General features: G+C 39.0%; 1 protein-coding gene across 7 annotated transcripts in view; it reads right to left on the bottom strand.

The window, feature by feature from the left end:
* HERC3 (HECT and RLD domain containing E3 ubiquitin protein ligase 3) overlaps positions 1 to 26969 on the bottom strand; it is a 128094-nt gene that overhangs the window by 44542 nt on the left and 56583 nt on the right. For all 7 annotated transcript variants that reach the window (XM_027597634.1, XM_027597637.1, XM_027597638.1 and 4 more), the window contains 10 exons: positions 19118 to 19277; positions 14684 to 14760; positions 13437 to 13658; positions 12307 to 12398; positions 11429 to 11559; positions 10500 to 10660; positions 8210 to 8286; positions 4356 to 4480; positions 2735 to 2794; positions 311 to 422 (listed from right to left, as the gene is read on the bottom strand). In XM_027597634.1, coding sequence (XP_027453435.1) covers positions 311 to 422; positions 2735 to 2794; positions 4356 to 4480; positions 8210 to 8286; positions 10500 to 10660; positions 11429 to 11559; positions 12307 to 12398; positions 13437 to 13658; positions 14684 to 14760; positions 19118 to 19277 — 1217 coding nt within the window. The remainder of the gene's footprint in view (positions 1 to 310; positions 423 to 2734; positions 2795 to 4355; positions 4481 to 8209; positions 8287 to 10499; positions 10661 to 11428; positions 11560 to 12306; positions 12399 to 13436; positions 13659 to 14683; positions 14761 to 19117; positions 19278 to 26969) is intronic.

Here is a 26969-nt window from a genome sequence, read left to right as displayed (position 1 = left end):
ATAAGCTATTCGATAGACCCTCCATTCCCACTCACTCAGTATGCACTGAGGGTGCTCAGGAGATACATCAGTGGAATGAAAAGCCAAAGATCCCCACCCGTGCAGACCTTACTCTGGAAGGGCACTTCCTCAGAATGAGTTAAGCTCAGAAGAAAGTTAAAGGTAGGTCAAATTCCCAAAGTGAACATTGTAAAGATTTATACAAGATTTTTGCCTTTTTATCTTACTCTTTTGTTTCTCTTGAAAGCTGAATTACTGCAGTGCAAAAATGCATTTTTAAAAATACACTCTGTAAATGTAAAGAACTTACCTGTTCTAGAATCATGGAGTGTTGAGAGCTCATTAACTTCTCAAATAACACTCTCGTTGAATTCAGGTCAATCCCAGGGATTTTGGGACTTGTTTTAAAATGTTCATCAATTCTAAACAAAAATGTTGAAAGTGTGTAATAAAAGAAAAACAAAGCAAACACTCTGACAGGAATTAGGAAAGGGAAACAAAATAGTCTGTCTCTACTGATGGGATTTAAAGTTGATCTAGCAGACAAGCTGCATAAAAACACTACACTTCAAGAAAGCCCAACAAAATCAAGCTCTGGAACCCCTTTTTCAAGATGATCTTAAAATTTTCAAGTGTTTTTTTTTCTTCAATTCAAAGTACAAGCAAGGATCATCATTTCAGTTTGAGGCTATCTTGAAATTTATAAGCAGAGTGTTATTTCCCTGATTTACTCTTGCATTTTTGCCTTTTTCTGTAATTCTGGTACACTGACCTAGATGTAGATGCTGTGCCAAGGGGCAAAACACAACCCCGGTGCAAACTGGCCCACTCATCAACAAATAGCAGGTAGAACAAACCTCGTTTAAAGCTTTTCTTAATAATTTTTTTAAAAAATCAGATCTACAACAAATACAAAGCTAATGTCTCTCTTAGTTTACACAAGGGATACAATTACATACACCCAAGGACTAATACACACTGCTACTGTTTTTAACTTCCTAGCAACTCATCATTTTTTCTAACCTTAAATAAATCTTAGCCTTTTAGAGACTTAGAGAGTCTCTCTTTTAAATTCCTACTCTTGAACATTACCACATCTATTAATTAAAAAAGAACTATCTATTTGCAAAACAGGCTACTGTTTATGAGTAATGGACACATTCAAATAGTTTTAACACCATCTGACAGCAATGTTGTAATTTATAAAAATATAAGTCGAGTTTCTAACATTAAAAAAAGTCATAATTACATGTATTGAAACCTAAATGGTCAAATAAAGAGATGCTTGGGCTTTGTTGGGTCTTTTGTTGTTATTACTCTAAAAATAAATCTACCCCAAACACAGAAATTAATTCTGGTGTCCTTTATGTAACCTTCTATATGCAGAGGTATTTACTGTCATACTGTTAAGAAAAAACAAAATATTTTATCTAAATGTATTTATGCTTTGTAAAAGTGGTCTTCACTTTAACTGGTTTCCTGTGAGCATAAGCTACATAAGCAGGAGTCCTGAAATAGCACAGTTGTCAGTTAAAAAAAAAAAAAGGCTTTACCCATTTATCTCTATGGAATTTATGAAACTAAAGGTGAATAACCTAACAAATCTGGCCAAGGGCCATTCCAAACCTTCATAAAAACCTATCCTTCTAGAACAAGTTTTCTCAGCCTTGGTGCTATTGACTTTTGGGGCCAAATAATTCTTTCTTGGGTGGATAGGATTGTGAGGTGCTTGGCAGCATCATACCACTAGATGCCAGTAGTATACCCCCCCCATTGGAACAACCGAAAAATGTCACCAGACATTGCCAAATGTCCCCTCGGAAGATAAATCAGGTTGGTTGAAAACCACTGTCCTAAAAGACCAACATCAGCACAATACAGAACAGTTTTCCGTGGAGGAAAATGCTAAATATTAAATCTGAAATAAACCGGATGAGCTGCCCTAATAATACAAGTAAAAGGCTTGGCAATCTCTAGCTGTAACTGAAGAGTTTCTGAAGTGACCTCTTGCAACCCAGTCAGGGACATACATTTTTGGTGGGGGAGGGAGTGGGATTCATACACTGAACTAAATTCTAAATCTTCTTGGGATTTCATTCATCTGGTCACTGGCAAAAAAGGACTGAGAAATGATCAGGACTTGGGATCACCAAAGATCAAAACCCATGACAAGAACCTTCTGCTGCATGAGGTTCCTGAGGGGGATATATGCAGAAGTGATAAGGCCAAGCAAAGAAACACTATTTCCTACCTGGAAAGTCAGCCCAAATGTAATTTCCTGGTGAGCTGAGCTAGACCTAAGGCCAAGGAGCTCCCGAAGCTTCCTTGGAACATCCCCCTAAGCTCACTCTTTTTGAGAAAAGAAAAACCTTTGGGCAACAATCCAATGAAACTGAGACTACTTAAATAATTAAGAATTTAAAACAAATAGGGTATACATGTTGGGGGTAACATTTCAGAACACCCTAAGAAATCCTGCTATTGATTACAACAACTCTCTCTGAGATAGTCTCACTCTTTGCTAATCTGCTTCTTTGCCAATCAGGCATAAATCAGCATTGCCCTTCCTGACATCTCATTCATCATTAGGCATTCCAATTTGTGCACAAATCATCAGCTTATCCACTAAATGAAGGCCAACCACCATCAAAGAGAACAGGAGTCTCTCATGGCCTTTGCTGAATAAGTATCTGAATCACATGTGGGTATTTTTTTAAGATTCTAAATCACTTACTTTTTTTCAAGAAAACTTCCATTCCAACAGGCTGCAGAAGATAAGATCTGAACAACACCACTGCTCAGAAAGAAAAAGGTAGGCAAGCCTTTAATAATTACAAAGAAATGGTTATTCAAGCCCAACAACAGGTTAGTCATCTATCCCAGGATTTCATCAACAGCAGCTTTCTTACCCAGATGAATCCTTGGAAAATGTACATTTGCTGTGGAGAAACATTGTGTCTCAAAATGGACAAGTACTTAAATTTTCCACAAGTCGTGTTAAAATCAAAAGTACCAAAGCTACTGAAAGAACGACTCTTGCACCCGATAATGATCTTGAACATTCTTCTACCATCAACCATCTAAGATATTCCCCGGCTCATCTCCAAACATATAATCACAAAAGAAAAGCTGAGCTGTTATCTCCCAAACACAGAAATTGTCTTTGCAAAATAATAAATGAGCAACTATTTCCTTTTATTGTGTTTCTTATCTGAGAAACTGAAAATAAGTGAAATGAGTGTTTATTCCTATTACCTAGATAATAGAGGTTCTGGGAAAACAGCTACTTTCTGAGGACCCAGAAAGAAACTGTGTGTGAAGAGTCCTGGATTCTTTCAGTTAGTATATGGAAAAGGGAAGGAATACAACAAAAACATGGTTAAGGAGGGGTTTGCAATAACTTCCGGTAATGATAGAATCTGGGTCAAGAAAGTTCTCTAGAGATCATTTCTTCCGTCCCCTCATTTTACAAATAAGAGAACGAGAATGAGTAAACTGTCAAGGCCCCAGCAAAGGGGAAGCCACCCGCCCCTCCCTCGGTGAGTCTAGTCCCCTTCCCTTACCCCTACAACCTCCCAGCCTGAATTCCCCGTCAGAGCCACCTAAGGTTAGAGAAACTCTGAGGACATGAGCTGCTTGAGAGCATTCCCAATGATCCCCTGGTGCACCCCAAAGTTTAGGGCCCTGGTCATTTGCCCTACTATAATCTATGTCATAAAGCAAGATGTATTATACGCATTTCAGTGTATACCACTGAGTACACAGAGTGTGATTCATTCATTCCCAAATATTAGATTCTGCAGAAAAATGGAAATGCTAAGGAAAGTCAATGAAAATGTATAAAAATGTGCAGGACAAAATTCTCCTTTAAAATAAACTTGATAAAAGGCCTCAATCCTTTTTACTTTATTTTCTCAACCTGACATTAAATGACCATCTCAGCTAATCATTTTCAATGTGAAAATGCTAGAAATTATTCAAGATGAGGTAAGGTAACAGCTGTCTTACTTTTGGGATGCTCTGGGATATGCATATGAAGAAACTCTTGGGGGTAAACAACCGTTAACACTGAGCTTTTTTTAGCAGAAAGGCCAACTCATACCTTCATCGGTGAGGATTTTTAAGATCTGAACAAGGTAAGTTTAAGGGACACACTCTGAGAGAATGGGGGAACATTATGTTATCTGGGGCTAAGGACACCAAATCCTCAAGAAATATGTGGCAAAAAAAAATGATTCCCTAAATTAAAAAACTCCATGTATATTTACAACCTCATACGGAAGTAAGGAAAATTACTAAACTAGAACATTCCAATATACTCTGGAAAAAATAAAATGAAACAAACAGCCGCATACTTGATTGTATTTGCATTGCTGTGTTCTGAGAGTTTTTGTCTCCAAACTGCTATGGTTTCATCATTTATTAAACTGGTGTAATGTGCTTGGTTCATCGTCCTGAAGTCAACAGCAGGGGAAGAATTCTGTAAAAAAGAGAAATTATGTAGGATGGATCTTTTCTCTTTCTGCTGACATAGTCTCCATTTTGGGTTTCACAGGAGCTGGGGTGCACTGCCCACATCCCCCTCTTGACTCCCTCAGCTGCTGAGAGTGTCAGCTCCTGACAGCTCCCAGCTGGGCTGCTCTCCGGAACCAGGGCTACTGGTTCAGCACTTCAACATCTGGAGGCAAGGAGAGGTATAGTACAAAGGCCCCTTGCCTCCACTCAGGACTGGTGAAGAGCCATCCCAATTGGCTTCAGAGCTCCCAAGGAGACTGGCTGAGGCCTCTGTTACACTGACCTGCAGTTTCTCCCTCTGCCAATCCTGCCTCCTTCATCCCTAAATAGATGCCCTTTCTAGAGCATACTACCCCTAAAAACTTTCTCAACATAAATCTCAGTCTCAGAGACTGTTCACCAGAGAAACAACCCCAACAAGGCTTTTCCACACTTCTTTCCCCTCTGCTTTGAATCACTGTAACATCAAGGCTTTTAAGGTATTGTTTGCCATAACTATTCACCGAACTCCAACAAAATATATTATTAGGGGCACCTGGGTGGCTCAGTCATTAAGCGTCTGCCTTCGGCTCAGGTCATGGTCCCAGGGTCCTGGGATCGAGCCCCGCATCGGGCTCCCTGCTCGGCGGGAAGCCTGCTTCTCCCTCTCCCACTCCCCCTGTTTGTGTTCCTGCTCTCGCTGTGTCTCTCTCTGTCAAGTTCAGTTATAATGTATAGTGCAAACAATCTATGAAAACTTAATGCCTCTTAATTTCTTGTTCCAAGTATATAGGTGTATATTAATAAGAAAGGTTGCAGAAAGGACATGTCAATAATGGCCTTGAAAATTCCCAGTGCTGCACAGCATTATACATCTTTTATTCAGAGAGATCTAAAAAAAAATAAGCACTTTTACTTTCTAAAATGTATCTTATTCAACTGGTATTTCCCAAATCCTGTTCTTGATCTAGAACTAAGAAAAAGTTGAAAGTGCCTTATACCCCCATAATTGTCACTAGAAAAGAGAGAAAAATTATATTAAACCATTCATCCATCAATTCATAAGATGATTTTTTTTCCCTCCTTTGTACCGACACAAAGAAAGACAACTTCCAAAGTAAATTTTCTTGGTTACTTCCCCATAGTTGTGAGTTAAGATATCATAATAAGGGGAAAGGAAGAGGGCATGTAAAAAATAACAAATCGGAGATGTTTGCCAATGTTTTTGATTATCTGGGTCTTGATCATTACTTTACTAAAATGGCCATGGACATCTATGAAAGAACAAAAGTCATCTTGAATGACACAGGAAAATCACAAGACAAAATGGACACTTGAGAACATACAAGCAAGATTGCCTCTTCATCCTGGCCTTAAAACCACTGTTATCTACATTTTAATTACTCTCCCCATTCACGGGGTAGCTGAACAGACTCTAACACATACAATAAAATAAAAACATGGAACTATTTTCTCATTCTTCATCGTATGTCCAATAAACTACAGGTGACCTGAATGAAGTATAATCTCAGAATCACTTAAGGACCCAAGAAAAGGTTATCAATTTTCTGTGCCTTCTAATTATATACAGGCCAAAAAAAATTTTTTTGATCTAGGGTCAGTGTTTCTCAACTTTGGATCACTAGAGTTTTCAAAATCTCGATGGCTAAGTCATACTCTAGACCAATTAAATCAGAATCTCTACAGACATCAGTGTTTTTTTTTTAAGCCCCTAGGTGATTTCAAAGGGCAACCAAGGTTGAGAATAACTATTGAGAAAAAGAGAATTATGTCACCTAGCAGGCTTGCAGGCACATGAGCACAAATACACACACACAAGCTCACCTAACATCCCAACCACACCCCCTCTTCAATCCTACCCATCAAACAACATGAAAGGAGAAGTAGGGGCTATGCTTTGCACTCACTGAATTGCCAAGACGTGGAGTCCAATGTCGCAAAGCAGTATCTGTACATAACTCCCCCCTCCCTTCTTCTACCTCAGACCTGGCATTAAGTGAGTGAGTCGCATTTATAAAAATGGAACCTGTCACAATACAGATGCTTTCTGTTAGGTCGTTAAGTGATTCTTCAAGTGTTATGGTAATGGGGTAAACACATGATTTGATCAGTCTCTGTGTCTAAACAAATATCTCTGCTTAACAGTGTAAGTAAATGTGTACAGCCTTCATTTATTTCAGTTTTAAAAAGAAAGAGCAAAGTGATAGTCTATTTTTTCTTTTTTGTTATCTTACATTTTTAATGCCTACCACTCTTACCAGTTGTTTAACCTTTAACTGCCCTATTTCTCTAATATGACATTATTTTATATCCTTTTCATCAATGTTTTGTTTTCCAGTCCCAACAGTGCTAATTACAATAATTTTAAATCCAACCACTTAGATCAGATACCATATTGGCTTTCATAGGAAAATTAAAATTGGATAATATTATTCAAGTCAATTTCTTAGGGAAATGAATACTTCAAACTCTACTTTGGACAAAGTTACCATCCTGCAGAGATTCGGGGCTTTTCATGTTTCATTTCACTGGCATTTTGAAGAAACGAAAAATAATCTCGGTCTTCCTCAAGATTTCTCTGTGAAACACTGAAGCTGGGCCTAAAATAGGTCTAAAGCAGCAGTTCCAAATCACCCCAGATGGCAGCACTAAACAGAACTTTCTCCAGGTTCCTGACCTGGAAAATATCTAGTTGTCAGTTTCCACTGTCCAACCTGCAGCCTCGGGCTCCAGCACAACCTCTTCTACCAAATCACGTAATTATACTGACTAGAAGGCAAGAACATTGTGTATTTAAAGATGGCAGAGTATCGGATGAATGGGGAGAATTTCCAGGACTCAAAGGGGCCCCTTGTCTCCACAGTTCCTATTTTCTTCCCAACCAGTTCTGATTCCTCTATCATCACAAACAGCCTTTCCCTGCTCTTCCAGAGAGGATAAGGATCTAGGCACCACATACAGTTGGTCCTCCCTATATGCTGGTTGAATAAAAGCGGGTGGGCGGAGGGCAGGGGGCAGGCAGAGGAAGCACAAAAGCCAGGAAGGGAATGGAGGGCAGAAAACAAATCTGTGTCACAAGTTTCAGAATCATTTCCCTTGTCCAGGAGGAGGGGAGGGATTACAGCTCTGTCACAGATTACCTGGACCACAGTCTCCTCTACCTTCAACCCTGAAAGATACCAGAACGGCCTTCTTCCTGACTTACCCACTACGGTGACACAGGAGACAATGTGAAATTTTAGTGTGGTGCTATGAGCAGATGATAAATAATAAAGGTAATCTGAAAATTACATCATCTTTTTTATATTTACCATATACTCAATCATATCAAACCCACTAAATTCTCAAGTACCTAGTATTTGTTGCTACCTAATGGGGAAGAAAGGGAAAGTCAAATAATGCCAAACTAAGTACAAATTCTCTAGGCCTCCTTAAATATCTTTTGGAACAAATGTAGACATAAACAAATAATTTTAAATTATAAATTAGAACTCTATGATTAAAATACCAGGAAAGTTATTGGCACTTCAAGGAAGCAAAATGGAGAGAACGTCTTCCACGTCAAGTTGGCTTACCTTGATAAGATAAAATTGGTAGAAACAGAGTAATACTGCTCTCATGTAATTATTTATTAAAATAAATACTGGTTCACCATTATTCCACCCCCAAAATAATAGTCGGAAGAATTGTTTACCTCATATTTGGAGCAAAGTACAAAAGTTTGGTCTCCTCCAGAGAATATCTGCTTAACAATATGATATTTAAAGCGATCTGTCAAAAAAATTTTCAAGAGCATATTTTTCAGTAGTTAAATTTTTTCCTTGATCCCCTTTTCTAATATTCCCAAATATGACTCAGACTGGTTTCCTATCCATTTCATTTATGTCAGAGAAGAAACCTTCTTCCTCGCTCTCTGCCCCAAAACTGTTTGTACTTCAATTAAAAATAAATGGATACAAAATGGTATCCTCCCCTCCAACTCTACCCCATCCCTTCCCCAACCGCAAGCTAATCCTGACGTTTCCATTCTTCATTCTAATCTTTCCAGCCACTAATGTGAAATTTAAAACAGTCACTAATATCAACAGTAACATGTCTAAGAAATAATTGAACATCTGAGTGTGGTGTTCTTTAGCCCCTTCAGGATGAAGCTTGTCATAGAAGGCCCTCCATTTCCTACTCCCTGCTTTATCTTCCATCACACTGATTCCACAGTGACCCTCCGATACCACCATATTGTTTTCATTCCTAATATACCGCACTCTCCCCTATCTCTGTATCTTTTCCTTCCACCACCCCCACTGCACACTGTGCTTTTCACAATGGTGCCTCCTAGAGCACAGTTGCCACGGTGCTCCTGCAAATTGTGTGATTCTGTGGTACTCACCACTGCCCACTCCCTCATAGTCCTCTACCTGGCTAACTCCAAATCAGCCTTTAAGACACAGCTCAAACTTCCTCTAACCGGAATACTCCTTGATGCCTTCCTCTGTGCTCCCACATTCCCATGAAGGGTCCTAAAACCACAGCATTTACATAATGAATTGAAATTTACCTATTTACGTTATAAAATCATTTTGGCAAACATCCAAACACAAATTTATGATCACACAAGTTAGGTTCTAATTAAACTTCAAAAATTTATGATTTCAAATTAAACTATACAACACTTGAGTTTATGAAATTGCTTTATTTCTTCAACACATGCATTCCTGGCATGTCTACAATGCCTTGGCGTAAAAGAAATTCACAAATGACAGAGAAGAGGACACCTAGCCATTCTTTCACTTTTAGGAACATCATCAAAACCAAATCTTATTTATTTTATATTTCAAGTTCCACTGCATTTTTAGAGGCTCATATATTCTTTCTATAACTCTTTCTTGACTGAGAAGTCTGTGCCAGGCCTTGTGCTGTATGCCAGATTTACAAAGAAGACTCAGTCCCTGCACTTAAGTTTCTTACAATCCAGTAGGAAACTTATGGTAGTTATTGCTTAAAAAAATCCTAATTAAGCCATAAGTCACTTTATAGTCTTCAAAATCAAGTTATTATTAAATCACACTTCTTTTTGGGGGCACCTGGGTGGCTCAGTCGTTAAGCGTCTGCCTTCGGCTCAGGTCATGATCCCAGGGTCCTGGGATCGAGCCCCACGTCGGGCTCCCCGCTCAGCGGGGAGCCTGCTTCTCCCTCTCCCACTCCCCCTGCTTGTGTTCCCTCTCTCGCTGTGTCTCCCTCTGTCAAATGAATAAATAAAATCTTAAAGTAAATAAATAAATCACACTTCTTTTTAATGACTCTCCAAGCTTCTTGTCAGACACTAGATTTATTATTTCAAGTCATTCATACTGAGTGACTGCCTTATTTTGATTTCCAATGAAATGGACAATGTGCTATTTCACTATTTTTTAAGAGAAGAAAAAATGGCATAAAAAGAAATCATGTCATGTTATGACCAGAATAGCAAAAGCAAAAGGAAAGTAACAGCACAAGCATTAAGCACACAGGTTCTAGAATGAGGAAGAGCTGGGTTTAATTCCTGCCCCCAGAATCTATGTGGTGTTGGATGAGTTACTTAACCTCCTTAAGACCCAACTTCCTCATCTCCAACATGAAATAATAACCACTAATTCTTAAGGTTGTTTTCAATGCTTAGCATAAGTAATGGAGCTTGGTTAAGTATTCAATAAACATTAACTTTCTTTATCAGCAATAATAATAAATAAAATTTATACACCACTACCAAGGTCCTTAGGGCCAAAATAACATTTTTTTTGCTTAATCTCAATTGAGATCTCTAGGATCTCAATTATAGAACCTCATGCATAGTAACTACTCAAATAATTGATGATCAATGTTAAAAGAAAAGATCTCATACTCATTTCCTCCAAAAGACTCCAAGGTAAAATATAGATATATGTTCTATAAACAATTTTTTGTTATCATTTAAAATACCATTACATTCCAATGAAAATCACTCTTACCGGCTCTGGCTGAAAGCTGGCCACTATGAGCGGCCCAGTAACCTTTCACAGGGGATGGGCATTTAACGTTACAAGTGTGTCCCGTTCCTAATTGACCTCTTGCTCCACAACCAAATGCATAGATGAGTCCAGAAGAAGGCACGAAGGCTAGGGTGTGTTGTCTGGGGAAAAATAAATTCACTTATCAGCATAGTTTCTACCACTAGGGTACATTCAGACTGACTTTTAACCCCCACACGTGAGCACAGCAATGCCTACGGGTGCCCCCTAGAAATCCCACCCTACATTGACATGTGACTGTTTTTGCAGTGGCTGGCTCTCTGTAATCTCTGAAACTCTAGGCAATGAGGAAGGTGGCAAGATGAGAAAAAGGCTGAATGGCCTGCTGCATTAGGCCTTTGAGATGACAGGGAAGAAGCAGGGTAGACCAGGCAAAATTTCCAAGAAGTTCTTTGAGGCTCTCTCACTTTCCTTTCTTCATGTCTTCCTCCCTGCTAGTCTTTATCCCAAAAGAAGTCTCATGTCCCCATCTTGCTACACTCATCTAAAACCCATCCTTGACACACTTTACTCAGATCGAACTTTCTCCAAACTTTCACTGTGGCTGTGTACGCAGTTAAGACCTCTTAAAATGCTGGTGGTTAGAAGGGCGCCCAGGTGGCTTCAGGCAGTTAAGCGTCTGCCTTCAGCTTAGGTCATGATCCCGGGGGGTCCTGGGATTGAGCCCTACGTCGCGGCTCCGTGCTCAGCGGGAAGTCTGCTTCTCCCTCTGCCTCTCCGCCTGCTCATTCTCTCCCTCTCTTTTTAGATAAATAAAATCTTTAAAAAAAAATGTTAGTGATTAGATCCAACCACATGCTCTGTCATTACAAAGACAAGATTCATTTCAAGGTCTCAACAGACACTAAGAAGCTCTTCAGGGCACTCACCTGCCACAAGCAATCTGAGTTACTTCACTGCCCATCAGCTCCAGAACTCTTCTTGGATTAACCTCATCATTCATGGAATCATGTCCAAGTTGCCCACAGGAACCCGCACCAAAGGTAAACACACCTCCACTCTAACAAGGGACAAACATGACATGACTGCATTGTATCTCTGAGTTTGAGTATACTCCTCAAAAAGCCTCTGTACACAAGATTCATATCACACTAGTCTGTACAAGAACACGATCCTTCACCAAAATGCCTCCTTTGGAATGTTCATTAAGTAGAAAAATAATTTAAAAAAAAAGAAATTAAGACTACATCTTTATGGAACAAAGACAGCACTGCTCAAGGGACCATGTGCCATCTGTAAATTTTCAAAGTTGTTTAGAAGTACAATGATGTGCTAGGAAGCAAAACAAAATAAGGAAAAACAGAGATAGGTGAAATGAAATGATTTTGCACAATCGTTCATATCTAAGAAATTAAATGCTCCACAAACTCCTTGGTAAGTTAGCTACTTTTTTAACAACTGTACATGAACAAATGCTAAGGCATTTTATTGAAGTGAATCTATAACAGTATTTGTTCAACATAAAAATACATTTTCATTCTCTCTGCATGTGATGGTTTTAGAAAAATAGGTTGATAATTTTAAGACATCAAGTACATTGCTCTGTATTTTTCACATATTTAAATTGTTTTAAAGGAACACAGAATGTTGCTATATACTATATTTTAAGGTTATTTATACTGAACTATTTTTAAACACCATCACTACTCTAAAAGATACTATCAAAACGAATCAAGTAATAATCATCATCTGTGCCATACCCAAAACCAAAGCATCACAGAAGAAACCAAAACACTGAGTCCCTTACCTTTGTGAGGACTGCTGTGTGTTCTTCTCCACAACTAATATAGACGACTTTTTGTGTTCGTAAGAGTTTCACGTGGCAAGGAGACTCTCGATCTAAAATAAGAGAAAAATCAGAATGTCACTACCATTTGTCTTTGAGATGAAATATACACAACTATTTTAGGATGAATTTTGGGTCCCCCTGGATCCCTGACTCACATATTCAGCTTCCTGCCTATACATCCACTTGAATATCTAATAGACATCTCATTTTGAATACATCTAAAACCTAACTCATGGTTTCCCCACACTCCCCAACTCTGTCCACTCACCACCCCAACACACACACACACACACACACACACACACACACACACACACACACACACACACACACACACACACACACACACACACACACACACACACAGTTTCCCTCAGTCCATAAATGGCAGCTTCATCCTTCCACTTTTCCTCTCTTTATTTCAAGCACACACCCAACAATGAGCAAAACCAACTGGCCCCACGTTCACAGTATATTCAAATCCGACTTTATTCCCACTGCCTCCAAACTGGTCTTCCAGCCTCCCTGGGGTCTGCACTAGCCAAACTTAAATTGGATCACTCTTCTCCTCCAAACATTCAGTGTCTTCCCCTTTCAGTGAGTGAAGCTGAACTCTTTCCTTTGCCTTCCATGGCCCTACATCATCGGGCCTATACTACCTCTCTGACCTCCAGCCCTGCTGCTCTTCCTCTCGCTCATTCCACTCTAGACTACACCACCTATCTTCCCACATTAGAGACTCTACACATCCTGTTCCCATTGACTGAAACATTCTTTGCCCAGATAGCTACATGTTCCCTTTTTCCCACCTGACCTCCTACAGGGCTTTGCTCAAACATCTTATCAAAAAGGCCCTCTCTGGAAACCTTATATAAAACAGGAAATTCTCCTCTCAAACCATCTGACATACTGTACTTCCATCCACCAGCATGCAGTCTCCACTAAGTCAACAGTATTATCTGTTTTGTTCATTGCTGCACCCTTAGAACCTAACATGGTGCCAGCACACAGCAGATTCTCAAGAAGCATGTGTTAAACAAATGAAAGTGCTTTTGAACTAAAGAGGTACACACAAAGAGTTTACTTACCTTCTTCATCACTGAGCCCTAGCTGCCCTGCATTATTCATCCCCCAGCCAAAAACTGCTCCTGAGAGAGACAAGGCAAAGCTGTGAGCTCCTCCTGCAGCCACCTGAGCCAGGGGGATGCCCTCCAGGGACCTCACCCGCTGCGGGCTGGCTTGGGAGGGGAACTCCTTCCCCAGGCCCAGCTGCCCATGGCTGTTCTTTCCCCATGTGAAGAACTGACCATCTGAAATAAAAACAGGGTAACTGATATTACCTTTCACAAAAATAACCTCATTAGAGCAATACAGTTGCCCAGTAAGATCATTTGTTAGTTGCTCCCCCTCAACCTACCAAACTCTCCTGAGCGCAAGGGGCAGAGACACTTCATGCTATGAAGACTGCCAAAACCAAAACTCCCACTTGTCATTACAACAGAGAGGTAAACTGAGTCTTACTGCCCTTCAAACGCTATTAACATTTATACAAAGAAAAGAAAAAATTAAATGTTTAAGTCAATTCAGTTGTGAAGAGGCCAATTACCAGGCTTGGATCCACTAAGGGAGCTGAACTAGTTCTAAACACACCAAGATCATGAAACCCAGGGCTCAGGAGGTCCATCTTTCACCTGGACTATCTCACAGAGCATTGAGCATAACATGTTGGTACAGATTTCCCTTCAAATTTATTCTAACACAGAATATAGTATTGTTTGCTGACTTAGGTTTCCCTAACTCCCTCCTTTTCACTTATTTGGGAGCTTGATATGGAATATCGCTTGAGAGTGACTATAGCTAAGAAAAACCAATCTTCTGTATGTTCAAGAGCACTGAGATTCAGTCCTGTCTCCTTCTCATCCTCCCCTGAGAGAGCGATGACCGCCTTCTTCACTGTCTACACCCCGAAAAACGTATGAGCTGCACAAAGACTGTCTCAGAAACACCACTGTCCAACAGGAGTGCATAGACCCTAACCAGTGAGTTAAAAGTGTCCAGTTAGGGCGCCTGGGTGGCTCAGATGGTTAAGCATCTGCCTTCGGCTCAGGTCATGATCCCAGGGTCCTGGGATCGAGTCCCGCATTGGGCTCCCTGCTCCTTGGGAGCCTGCTTCTCCCTCTGCCTCTCTCTCTCTCTCTCTCTGTCTCTCATGAATAAATAAATAAAATCTTTAAAAAAAAAAAAAGTGTCCAGTTAGATAACATCATATACAAATGCAAAGAGAAATAGTTCTCAAATTAACATAACATTAGCATACATTTCAATGTTATATTACCAGCTGCAAGAGCCAAGCAATGCCAGTTGCCACAGGAAACTTGTAATATCGTCTGCTGGTTCAGCTTTTGTATTAACCTAAAACAGAAAAGGCTTTCTTCTTAAGAAGGCATTCACAGTGATCAGAAATATTCCCAACAGTTGTAATAAATAACATCTTTCCTAAAAGACTTTTTAAAATCAAATGCATAATCTTACATGATATAGTTCTGTTAGGTCTTTCACTAACTTCCTACCTCTTAGGCAGTTACTATTAAGAACAAAACAGAACAAAATGAAAAATACATCTGCACTTAAACCCATTGCAACACTCTGTTAATTACCATCTTGAGGGGGAAATGGAGTAAACTATAGAAGACAGATCCCTAGGCATCTGTCTTCTGCTGTCTATTTGGTTTTCAAAATGAGGGCAATGCAATGCAATGATCCAGCAATCTCACTTCTGGAGGTATAGCTAAAAGAACTGAAAGCAGGGTCCCAAAGAGATATCCATACACCCATGTTCAGAATAGCATTATTCGCAATGCCCAAAAGGTAGAAGCAACTAAAGTGTCCATCAACAGACGGAACAGAATGGAAAAACAAAATGTGGTGTATTCATACAAGGGAATATTAAATTGATCTTCAAAAGAATGGGAATTCTGGCATATGCTACAGTATGGACGAAACTAAAGGACATTATGCTAAGTGATACAATCCATTAACAAAGGGGCAAATACTTTATGAATGCACTTATGAAAGATATCCAGAGTAGTCATATTCATACAAATCAAGTCTGATGCTGCTTGCCAGTGGCTGGGAGAGAAAAAATGGGGAGCTGTTATTTAAGGGATAAAGACTAATTTTTGCAAGATAAATGTTTGCAATTTCTGGAGATTGTTTACACAACTATGTAAATATACTTAACACTACTGAGCTATACACTTAAAAATGGTTAAGATGCAAAATTTTATGTGAGGTGTATTTTGCCACAATTTTTAAAAAATAAGGACAAAACCTAAATTCCCTAGGATGGTAAAGAGGAAGATCATAGAGTACTTTTCAAATCCTGCTCCTGTGCTTGTTCATGTGAAACACAGGGACAAGAACAGTACTTATTTCACAGGGTTGTAGTAAAAAAAAATAAAGAAAAGAAATCCATGTAATGGTGCTTCGTGCTGCCCCACAAATTTGGGCACCTGGGAATATCTCCCGCTCTCTATTGTAACAGCTTGCAAGTTGCCATGATCTTCTTCATTAAGTCAAGGAGTCAGATGGACACGCTCTCAGGAGAGGGGCATCTTGGAACATAGATGCCCAGTGGGGGAGGAGGAGATTATTTCAAGTGACAAGCAGATATTACCTTTGTTAATGTCTTATTTTCTCAGATATGAAAAGATTATAAAACAGAGTTCACATATGCATTTAGTATCAAATAGAGCCCAACTATTTTTTATTGAGGTAACTGTAGATTTACATGCAGGTGTAAGAAATAATACAGAGAGAGCCCTTGTATACTTTGTCCAGTTTCCCCCAGTGGTGACATTTTGTGAAACTATGGTATAAAATCATAACCAGGACACTAATATTAATACAATCTACAAATCTTATTCATACTTCCCCAGTTTTATTTGTACTCAATTCTGTGTATTAATTTTACCACCTGTGTAGGTTCGTGTATCCACCACCATCAAGATACTGAGCAGTTTGAACACCATAAGGATTCCTCACGCTGTACTTTTATAACCACTGCTCCCCTCCCCATCCCTAACCCCTGACAACCCCTAATCTACCCTCTATTTCTAAAATTCTGTCATTTCAAGAATGTTACATAAATAAAATCATATAGTAGGCAACCTTTTGGGATTGGCTTTTCCACCTCTCGGAATAATTCCCTGGACATTCATTCACGTTGTACAGGTATCAATAGTTTGTAGAACCCCACTATTTTTTAAAATTGGAAAATGCATTACTGCCTAGGGGATCAACGTTTCGGAAATTTTATGCAATAACAGCCCTTTTTTTCCTGGCCAGTTTCCACTCAAATTCCCCACGATTCTCCCTTTATGGGTCAACTGCTACCCTTATCACAACCTTCATAATCACAGTTACAGAAAGGAAGCAGGTCAAAAGAACAAAGAAACAATAGGGAAATGATAGGCTTGAGGTAGACAGGAGGGATATATAAAGAGTGCCAGCATATAATGTGTTTTACCTAAGCATCTCATTCTCTCCTCCCAGTAACTTCGTAAAGGTACACAATACATAACTCCATTTTTAAGTTAAGAAATCGAGGCTTAGATAAGTTAAACAATTTGCCCAAGGTCACTCACCTATTTAATAATAGTACCAGTATTAGAATGGGAGGGCTGTTTGACTTCAAAGCTATGTTACTTTCCACAATACTAGGGTATGGATTAAGAAATTAACTTCAATTAAGTTTTAACATAAAATTATACATAAACCAAAGCCTCAGAAGTCATCCTTAATTTAGACATGACTAATGAAAATTCAAGTGTTACTATAACACAGGTTACTTCATTTTTAGAAATGAAATGCCACTAAAAATCTTTGAGTCTCTGGTCATCAACAAGTAAAATTTTTTTTTTAAAGATTTTATTTATTTGACAGAGAGAGACACAGCGAGAGAGAGGGAACACAAGCAGGGGGAGTGGGAGAGGGAGAAGCAGGTTTCCCACTGAGCAGGGAGCCCGACGTGGGGCTCGATCCCAGGACCCCGGGATCATGACCTGAGCCGAAGGCAGAACTTAACAACTGAGCCACCCAGGTGCCCCAACAAGTAAAATATTTTTGTCAGTGACGTTATGAATCTTTTCCTTAATATTCACATAATTTCATTAAAATTTATACAGTGCCCTTTTTTCTTATTGCCACTCTCTCTCTTCCCCAAAATTCAACTGATTTTTGGAAAAATGAATCCAAAATACTACCTGTTCTAAGTCAGGAAATGAATCAAATCACTCTTACTTCCATGTTCCTCTTTTCCTTAAAACAGCTTTTGATTAAAGTTACAAAAATCTAAGAAGGGCAAAAAAGGAAGAGGAAGAAGAGTATTTTGTCCTTTAAAGGGGACAATAATTGGGCAGGGGAGGAGAGGCCATTTATTAAACAGCCTTGTAATAAGCAATAAATGTGCTGGACACCTTTAACAACGGTGATGCAAAAATGAATAATCCAGGTCTCATGTCATCAAAAGTTCCCAGCTTTGTCTGACAGTCATTAAATAAACAATTACAGTGAACGTGACAAGTACAACAGCAGGGGTGTGCTCTATGTTTGTAATATAAAAGGGCAGGAATTAAGTGATGGAAATAAACTAGTGGCCTCTTTGATCACCAAGAATCTCCACAAACTGAGACTCCACCCCCTAAGAAGAGCATGTGGAAGTAACTTCAGTATTTTGGATGTTTACTTAGTGCTGAAGCATCTGTTAGATACTTTATTAAGTCATCTAAGATTCAGAAATTAAATAAATATTTAAGAGTCTCAAAACCACTGTATTAGTATTTTGTGTTAAAAAAAAAACTTTTAGGGGGCGCCTGGGTGGCTCAGTTGGTTAAGCGACTGCCTTCGGCTCAGGTCATGATCCTGGAGTCCCGGGATCGAGTCCCGCGTTGGGCTCCCTGCTCAACAGGGAGTCTGCTTCTCCCTCTGACCCTCTTCCCTCTCGTGCTCTCTATCTCTCATTCTCTCTCTTTCAAATAAATAAATAAAAGCTTTTTTAAAAAAAAAAAAACTTTTGGGGTTGCGTGGGTGGCATCTGCCTTCAGCTCAGGTCATGATCCCAGAGTCCTGGGATCGAGCCCCGCGTCGGGCTCCCTGCTCAGCGGGAAGCCTGCTCCTCCCTCTCCCACTCCCCCTGCTTGTGTTCCCTCTCTCACTGTATCTCTCTCTGTCAAATAAATAAATAAAGTCTTTAAAAAAAAAAAAAGAAAAAACTTTTGTATATTTGGTATTTTAGCTGTTCGTAACGCTCATAATGGCTATTATTAGAAAATGGGTCAAACTTTTGATTCTAGTTTAGAGTCCTTAATTGAGTAATTGATTTAGGCTTACAATTTTAAGTTAAAGGTTAGTAAGTCCAGCAAGAGAAAAGATGCTTCTTTTATTTAAACATTTATTGAATTCCAAACACTATGCTAACAACTAGGTTACTAGAATAAATAAAGTACAATTCCTGAACAACTCACATTTTTTAACTGGAGAAAGACACGTCTATAAATAATTACAATTTTTGTGACAAATGCTATAAAGTATTAAGGCACAGTAGTGGTACCCCCCCCCAAAAAAATACCAAAAAACAACAAAAAAAACAAACCAGCAATTAAATAAAGAAAACAGAACTATAACAAGGATTCTAACAAAGCAAGAGCAGGAAAGAGTATTTATAAAACTGACATCTGAAAACTCAGATTCCTGTCTGTGTCATTCTTACCTGGGCACTGCCACCGAATCCTCAGTAGTCATGAGTCCTAGTTGACCATCACTCCCTGCACCCCAAGAAAACAGCTGGCCCCGGTCACTGAGGGCCAGGCTGTGCGACTCGCCACATGCCACATGGACAATGTGCTGATCTGCCAAAGCTCCAATTTGCTCTGAAAGAGATCAAAGCAAGGAGGAAAATGTAGAGCCTAGAAAGAGGAATCACACAAGACTTTCTTACACAGAATTATCCTTCTAGGCAGTTTCGTTTTTCAAAAAGAACCACTAAATCTGTATATTTATACAGATTATAAATTTCATACATTTCTACAAGCTATCAGTTTAGATCCCAGCTACACTGGGCAGCATATATGCCTGTAGCAGCACATACATCCCAGATAGTCCCCCATGGGCCTGGTGCTTCTCTCCAGGGAGAAGCCTGAAAGTTTACTATTGGGAGATATTGAACCAGAGAGGCTCAAATGTGAGTGGGAATGAGGCATATTATTTAAACCAGTGGGACTGGTAAAATTCTGCTTGGGAACAATAAGACTCCTTTCCCAGAGCCCTCCCTCCCTAATCCAGAAAATACCTTTCTCCCCAAGGTTCCAGAACACAGCCTCATACATAATATCTAGCCGAGAAAAAGGAGGATTTCTCTGGGGGGAAAAAAAAGGCCCAAAAGAGAAGATCCACAGATACATCTGTGGGTCCCCCAGTGAAATGTCCAGCTTCCTGTGAGTTAACAAGCCCTGCCCTCACACAATTCCACTCACATTTTAGAACCGCACTCTTAAATATAAAAGGCTGGGCCCAGTACTTTCCTCACATATGAGGAAAATGCTAACATTAAAGAAAAAAAAGAAAAAAAAAAAACAGAAAATGAACTCAGAAGATAAGGATCATGCTGGGAGCAGAAAAAATATCTAAGCTGTTAGAGAAAGAGAAGATAAGGACCATTCAAACATTTGAGGAACAAAATCATCTTAGAAAATGAAAATATGGCAGCATAAATTTAAAGACAAAAACCTTTCAAAAACAGATTGGAAAATAAGAATTGAAGAAATTCCCACAACTATATGGTCAACTAATCTTCAAAAAAACAGGAAAGAATATCCAGTGGAAAAAGTCTCTTCAACAAATGGTGTTGGGAAAATTGGACAGCAACACGCAGAACAATGAAACTGGACCATATTCTTACACCATACACAAAAATAAATTCCAAATGGATGCAAGACCTAAATGTGTGACAGGAAACCATCAAAATCTTAGAGAATACAGGCAACAACCTCTTTGACCTTGGCCAGAGCAACTTCTTACTAGACATGTCTCCAGGGGCAAGGGAAACAAAAGCAAAAGTGAACTATTGGGACTTGATCAAAATAAAAAGCTTCAGCACAACGAAGGAAATAGTCAACAAAACTAAAAGGCAACCTACAGAATGGGAGAAGATATTTGCAAATGACATAGCTGATAAAGGGTTAGCATCCAAAATCTGTACTTATCAAACTCAACACCCCAAAACCAAATAATCCAGTTAAGAAATGGGAGAAGACATGAATACACATTTTTCCAAAGAAGACATCCAGATGGCTAAGAGACACATGAAAAGATGCTCAACATTCCTTGGCATCAGGGAAATACAAATCAAAACCACAATGAGATACCACCTCACACCAGTCAGAATGGCTAAAATTAACAAGTCAGGAAACAACAAATGTTGGCAAGGATGTGGAGAAAGAGGAACCCTCTTACACTGTTGGTGTAAATACAAACTGGTGCAGCCACTCTGGAAAAGAGTATGGAGGTTCCTCAAAAAGTTAAAAAGAGAACTAACCCTATGATCCAGGAATTGCACTACTAAGTATTTACCCAAAGGATACAAAAATACAGATTCAAATGGTTACATGCACCCTGATGTTTATAGCAGCGTTATCAACAATAGCCAAACTATGAAGAGAGCCCAAATGTCCATCAACTGATGAATGGATAAAGAAGAAGTGGTATATACATACAATGGAGTATTACTCAGCCTTCAAAAAAAATGAAATCTTGCCATTTGCAATGATGTGGATAGAACTAGAGTGTATAATGCTAAGGGAAATTAAGTCAGTCAGAGAAAGAGAAATACCATATGATCTCACTCATATGTGGAATTTAAGGAAGAAAACAGATAAAGATACGGGAAGGGGGGAAAAAGTAGAAAGGGAAACAAACCATAAGAGACTCTTAACAATAGAGAACAAACAGAGTTGATGAAGGGAGGCGAGTGGGGGACGGATATTAAAGAAAGCACTTTTTGTGATGAGCACTGGGTGTTGTATGTGAGTGATGAATCACTGAATTCTACTCCAGAAAGCAATATTGCCCTGTATGTTAACTAAAATTTAAATTAAAAAAAAAAAAGAATTGAAGAAATTTTCTAAGAAATAGAACAAAAAGACAAAAAGCAAAACAGAGGGGGTTAAAAAAGAAAGAAATGAGGGAATTATTTCAAGAGGTCCAATGACAGAAAAATAAGAATTCCATAAAGAAGATGGGGAAAATACAAGATAAAAACATTTCAAAGAAGAAACACAAGAAAAGTTCTCATAAGGACTTAAATTTCACATTGATAGGACCTGTGAAGGACTCAGAATAATGACTGATGAAAGACCTACTTCAGAGGACTTCATCTTGACATTTAGAACACCAAAAAAGACTCTCAAAGTTTCTAGAAAGGAAAACAGTTTATATACAATAGAACAGGGATCAGAATGGCATTAGATTTCTCAGAAGCAATACTGAAACCTAGAAGACAATGGAGCAATGCCTTCACAATATTGAAGGAAAATGACCTCCAACTGAGAATTCTATATCTAACTAACCATGAATAAAATATGAGGAGAGAGGGGGAAAAGGAATAATTTTCAGGCATGTAAGGCTCTCAAAATATTTTACCTCCAATGCTGCCTCTCTCAGGAAGTTACCATAAGATAATGCCTCCTAAACAAAGGAAGATTCAGGATCCAGGAAACAAATTTTACATAAGAAGAGGTGAAGAACATTTCCAAAACAGCTATAATGTAGCAGGCCCATGAGCAAAGCTGAAGGAATGTCTCCAAGGTGAAAAGTGAAATACAGTCTGATGAGTTTTATATTGTTATGAGTTTTACAGTTCTGTCAGAGAATACAGAGGTTACTATGCAAAAGAAAAAAGAAGATATAATTAACTCCAGGAAATACATAAAATGTCTTACAGGAAATAAAAGCAATCATTGAACACAGAACCATAAAAACCAAATATAATTTACATAATCAAAAATTTAATTGTCAATTGATTTCAGCAATCAATTATTTGGGAAAGGATGAGTATCTAGGGGTGAGGGGAAGGAAAGAGTAGACAGAGAATATAAAGGAATGCTAATCTTCCCCAATGTCTCTACATTATGTCCAATACTGAAAAAAAAAAAAAATCAAGAAACAGCATAAGCATGTCATTTAGAAAAGATAAATATTAAAAGAAAGAGCTAAAATTGTTGACAGAAATGGTCTCTGCTAGTGAAACTGCAGGGGAGGCAGGGAGCGTCTGTTTGACCTAAAGATAGTTTGTATAAATATATTACTTGGAAACAAAGTTTTTATTTAAATTAAGCAACTGAAAACACGCTCATGTCAGAGAAATCTCTAAAAAAAAAGATGCTTTAACTCCTGTAGTTCCCATTGCCCAACTTCTTTAACCTCTATTCACTATTAGACCCTATATCCCAACTCAGCTTTGCCTCACACACTAGGAACAGTCCTGTCTTTATTTTGGAATAAGGTAAGAAACTCCTACTGAAGTACGTTGGGTGATTCAGACTCTACTCCTCTCACCAAATATCCACCTTGTACCACAGTTCCAGGATTTGGGCAGCTTTTATGTCCTCCTGGGCCTGGGTATCTGGCCTGACACCTCAGCCATGACTCAGGCCTGGCCCCTAATACCTGACTTCCTACGCCAACCATTAGCCTTTCCTGCCCGGATGTTAGCATTCAGCCTAATGTGACACTAATAAGTTTCTCCACTGTCTTGACAGGATGCTCTCTACCTGATCTGCCACTATGTTCTTGCCTCAAAACCTGTCAATAGCATCCCTCTTGATCTTGTTTACCACAGCTGAACAGCCTCAAAAGGGCACGGTAAAACCTACAACAAACCAATTCCCGTCCCATCACGTATTAGCCATCAAACCACCACTGCCACAACAAAACCTACAGCCCCAAAGGCAACATTCAGTAATGCAAAAATTTGTGAAGAATCAAACCGGTGACTGCACCAAGTCCAACTTATTTTATTTCTTCTAGCCAGAAAACTAAGCTCATCTGATTCAGACTGGGGATCTGTTACAGTGAAATTATAATCCCTCTTCTAGAATCCACTCCCTAGGTCAGGCCAACAACGTGGGAATGAATGCTTCATTCACACCTCTCCCTGAACACTCCCCTGCTCCAGTTGGGAACGTTCAGGCTGCAGTACATATTTTCACATGCAGTCTCTCTGGTTCATTCTGTCAAGACTCTATGCTATATTTTGCAGATCATGACAGAACCTCAACCCACACATTAAAATAATTAAACACACTGAAGAAATATTTGGCATTTTTTGAGGATAAAAGTATATTTTCTCTCTGATCCTCTCATAGAAACCCTTTCAAGTCTTTAACAGTCTTTAGCAATGTTCTCAACTCAGAATGAGCCAAGGTAATAGGAATGAGCAAGGTAAAAGGAATGAGCCAGAACAGTGGCAAATGTGGAGTGCTGCTTGAACAAGTCAGCAGTTCAACTGGACTTATGTTATTATGATTATTTCTACTTGGTTTTTGAGCCTACGAAGTTTTAAATGTATTTTCAGGTTAATAGTGAATTGGGCATTAAACCATCAAAGGGTGGCAATAGAGAAGGATGGTATGAGCCTAGAGGGTAGATGCATGATGCCAACACTTAATCCTGCAACAACACTGTGAGGCAGGGTTATAATAAGCCCCAACTCAGAAAACATATGTAATTTGGCCAAGATTCACAACTAATGAGTGGAGAAACTAGAATTGGATCCCAGGTCCTTCTGACTTCGGAGCTCATTGTACCCACTAGGCTGTATTACATTCTGTCATGGAAAAAGATTAGACAGATATGAAACTGGTAAAAGTAACAATGAAGTGATTAGCCTAGATATGGAAAAATGGGAAATGGATTCTTTTTCCTCATTGTTCAGATGAGAAATATATTCAGTAGTTTGCAGTTGAATGGAAAGCATAGGGAATATACAAAATTTGTGCTCAATATTTGCTACTAAATTTTAACTAATAAAACTATAATAAATTAAATGTCAGCAGTTGGCATGACAAAAGAGATTAAACTCTCATTACTTAAATGTCTCCTTTCTGAGTTTCCCCAAACTATCTACTCTAGAATTGCACTTTTCTTTAGGAGTAGAAAACAAAAGGCAGAGTCATCCTGTGAGAAATGTTGTGCTTTGCCCTGCCATCCTGTGGATTCTGAGTCCTCACATTCTCCCAACCCTCGTTGCTGTTTCCCACGGGACTCAGCCTAGTGCACATCCTGCCTCTTGCTGCTACATTCTGCTCTCCCCTGGCAGTGTTCCCCCAGTACCGTGAACCCAGTCTGAGGGGGGCAGCTGACTTTTATTGCAGATCTGGGATGAGGGAAATAAAACATTATCTCAGCAAACCACTCAAAACAAAATATAATCCGAATTCTCCTGCAGATCCCCCCAAAAAAGAATTTCCTAGTGCCTGACTCTCCTCCTGGGGTGCCCTGTCTTCCCACAATATGACTAGGCTCTCTCTCCATTGTTTGCTTCTGTATCTGTTTTGTCCTAAGACATATTCCAACTATTTTAAGTATTCTCATCTAAACATTTGGGGGAGGGGGAGTCTGCGCTATGCTCAGTGGAGTCTCAACTCTATAATACAACTCAGAGCGCCTGGATGGCTCAGTTGGTTAAGCGACTGCCTTGGGCTCAGGTCATGATCCTGGAGTCCCGGGATCGAGTCCCACATCGGGCTCCCTGCTCAGCAGGGAGTCTGCTTCTCCCTCTGACCCTCTTCCCTCTCGTGCTATCTCTCACTCTCTAATAAATAAAATCTTTAACAACAACAACAAAAATATACATATATAATACAACTCACACTTTAAAGTGACCCCCCCATAAAAGAAATCTCTCCACATCAGGAATTATATCTTGTTTCTGAGCCAAGACACTCAAACCAGAGTCAGTTTTTTCAAAACCAATTTTTTAAATTTATTGTACAGTAAAACTGATCTTTTATTATGTACAAGTCTATGAATTCAAGCACATGTCACAAAGAAGATATGGAACAGTCCCATCACTCAGAAAAAAAGTCCCTTGGTCACACACTCTCCTCATACCTAACTCCTGGCAACCACTAATCTGTTTTTTAGCACTACAGTTTAATATTTTCAATACTGTCACATAATGGAATCCTATAGTTTCTAACCTTTCAAGACTGAATTCTTTCATTCAATATAATGCCTGGAAGACTCATCCAGGTTGTAGCATGTATCTCATAGTGTGTTCCTTTTTATTAGTGGGTACTACTCCACTGCATTATGGATGTACCACAAAGCACTGTTCCCAGTTTTTAGCAATTGTAGAGATGCAATAAACATTTCTGTACAGGTTATACTGTGTGAGAATAAGGTTTCAGTTCTCTGAAATAAATGCCCAGGAGTAGGTATTTTAAACTTCCTAGATTATTATTTTTGAAGTCAATTTCTTATATACAGCATATAGTTGGGTAATTTTTTAAACTTAATAGAAGATCTATATTTTGTTTTGTTTAGACGATATTTAATAAAATCATTGATATATTTGGATTTTTGACCTACCTTTTTATTATTTGTTTTCTGTTCATTCCCTTTGTTTTTCATTGCTCTTTTTCCTCATTCTTGCCTTTGTTTGCATTATTTAAATACTTTCTAGTATTCTATTTTAATTCATTGTGGTCTTTTTTACTATATCTCTTTGTATGGTTACCTAAGTGATTGCTCTAGGGATTACAATATAAATAGTTATCCTTGGGGCGCCTAGGTGGCTCAGTTGGTTAAGCGACTGCCTTCGGCTCAGGTCATGATCCTGGAGTCCTGGGATCGAGTCCCACATCGGGCTCCCTGCTTGGCAGGGAGTCTGCTTCTCCCTCTGAACCTCTTCCTTCTCATGCTCTCTATCTCTCATTCTCTCTATCAAATAAATAAAATCTTTAAAAAAAAATAGTTACCCTTTCAGAATCTACTGAGAATCAATACTATTTCAAGTAAAATGTAGAAATTCTAGCACTATATAGTTTCCTTTATTCTCCCCACTCAAGCTACAGCAGTCTTAAATAGTACATCTGCAACACTTTGAAAACTCTATCACAAGGTTATAATTTTTGCTGTCAATCAGTATGTTTTAAAGAACTCAAGAAGAGAATAGTTCATTATATTTGCCCATATATCTACTATTTCTGTTGCTCTCTATTCATTCCTGATGTTCCAATATTCCTTCTGGTATCATTTCCCTTCTGTCAAAATAACTTCTTTTAGCAATTGTTCAGCACAGGTCTGCTGGCTGTGGATTTTCTGACTTTTCCTTCATCTGAAAATGCCTTCATTTCACATTCATTTGTGGAGAGTGCTTTTTGCTGGATACAGAATTCTGGGTTGACTTCTTTTCTTGCAGCACTTTTTAAAAGTGGCCATGCCCCTTACGGCCTCCACAGTTTCTGGGGTGAAATCCGTAATGATGTCAATGAATATTCCCTTACAGGTAATACATGTCTTTCCCCTGGTTGCTTTCAAGTATTTTGTCTTTAATTTTTAGA

The sequence above is a fragment of the Zalophus californianus genome, chromosome 2, assembly GCF_009762305.2.
Source record: "Zalophus californianus isolate mZalCal1 chromosome 2, mZalCal1.pri.v2, whole genome shotgun sequence".
NCBI lineage: Eukaryota > Metazoa > Chordata > Mammalia > Carnivora > Otariidae > Zalophus > Zalophus californianus.
This window is presented reverse-complemented; position numbering and strand designations above follow the sequence as displayed.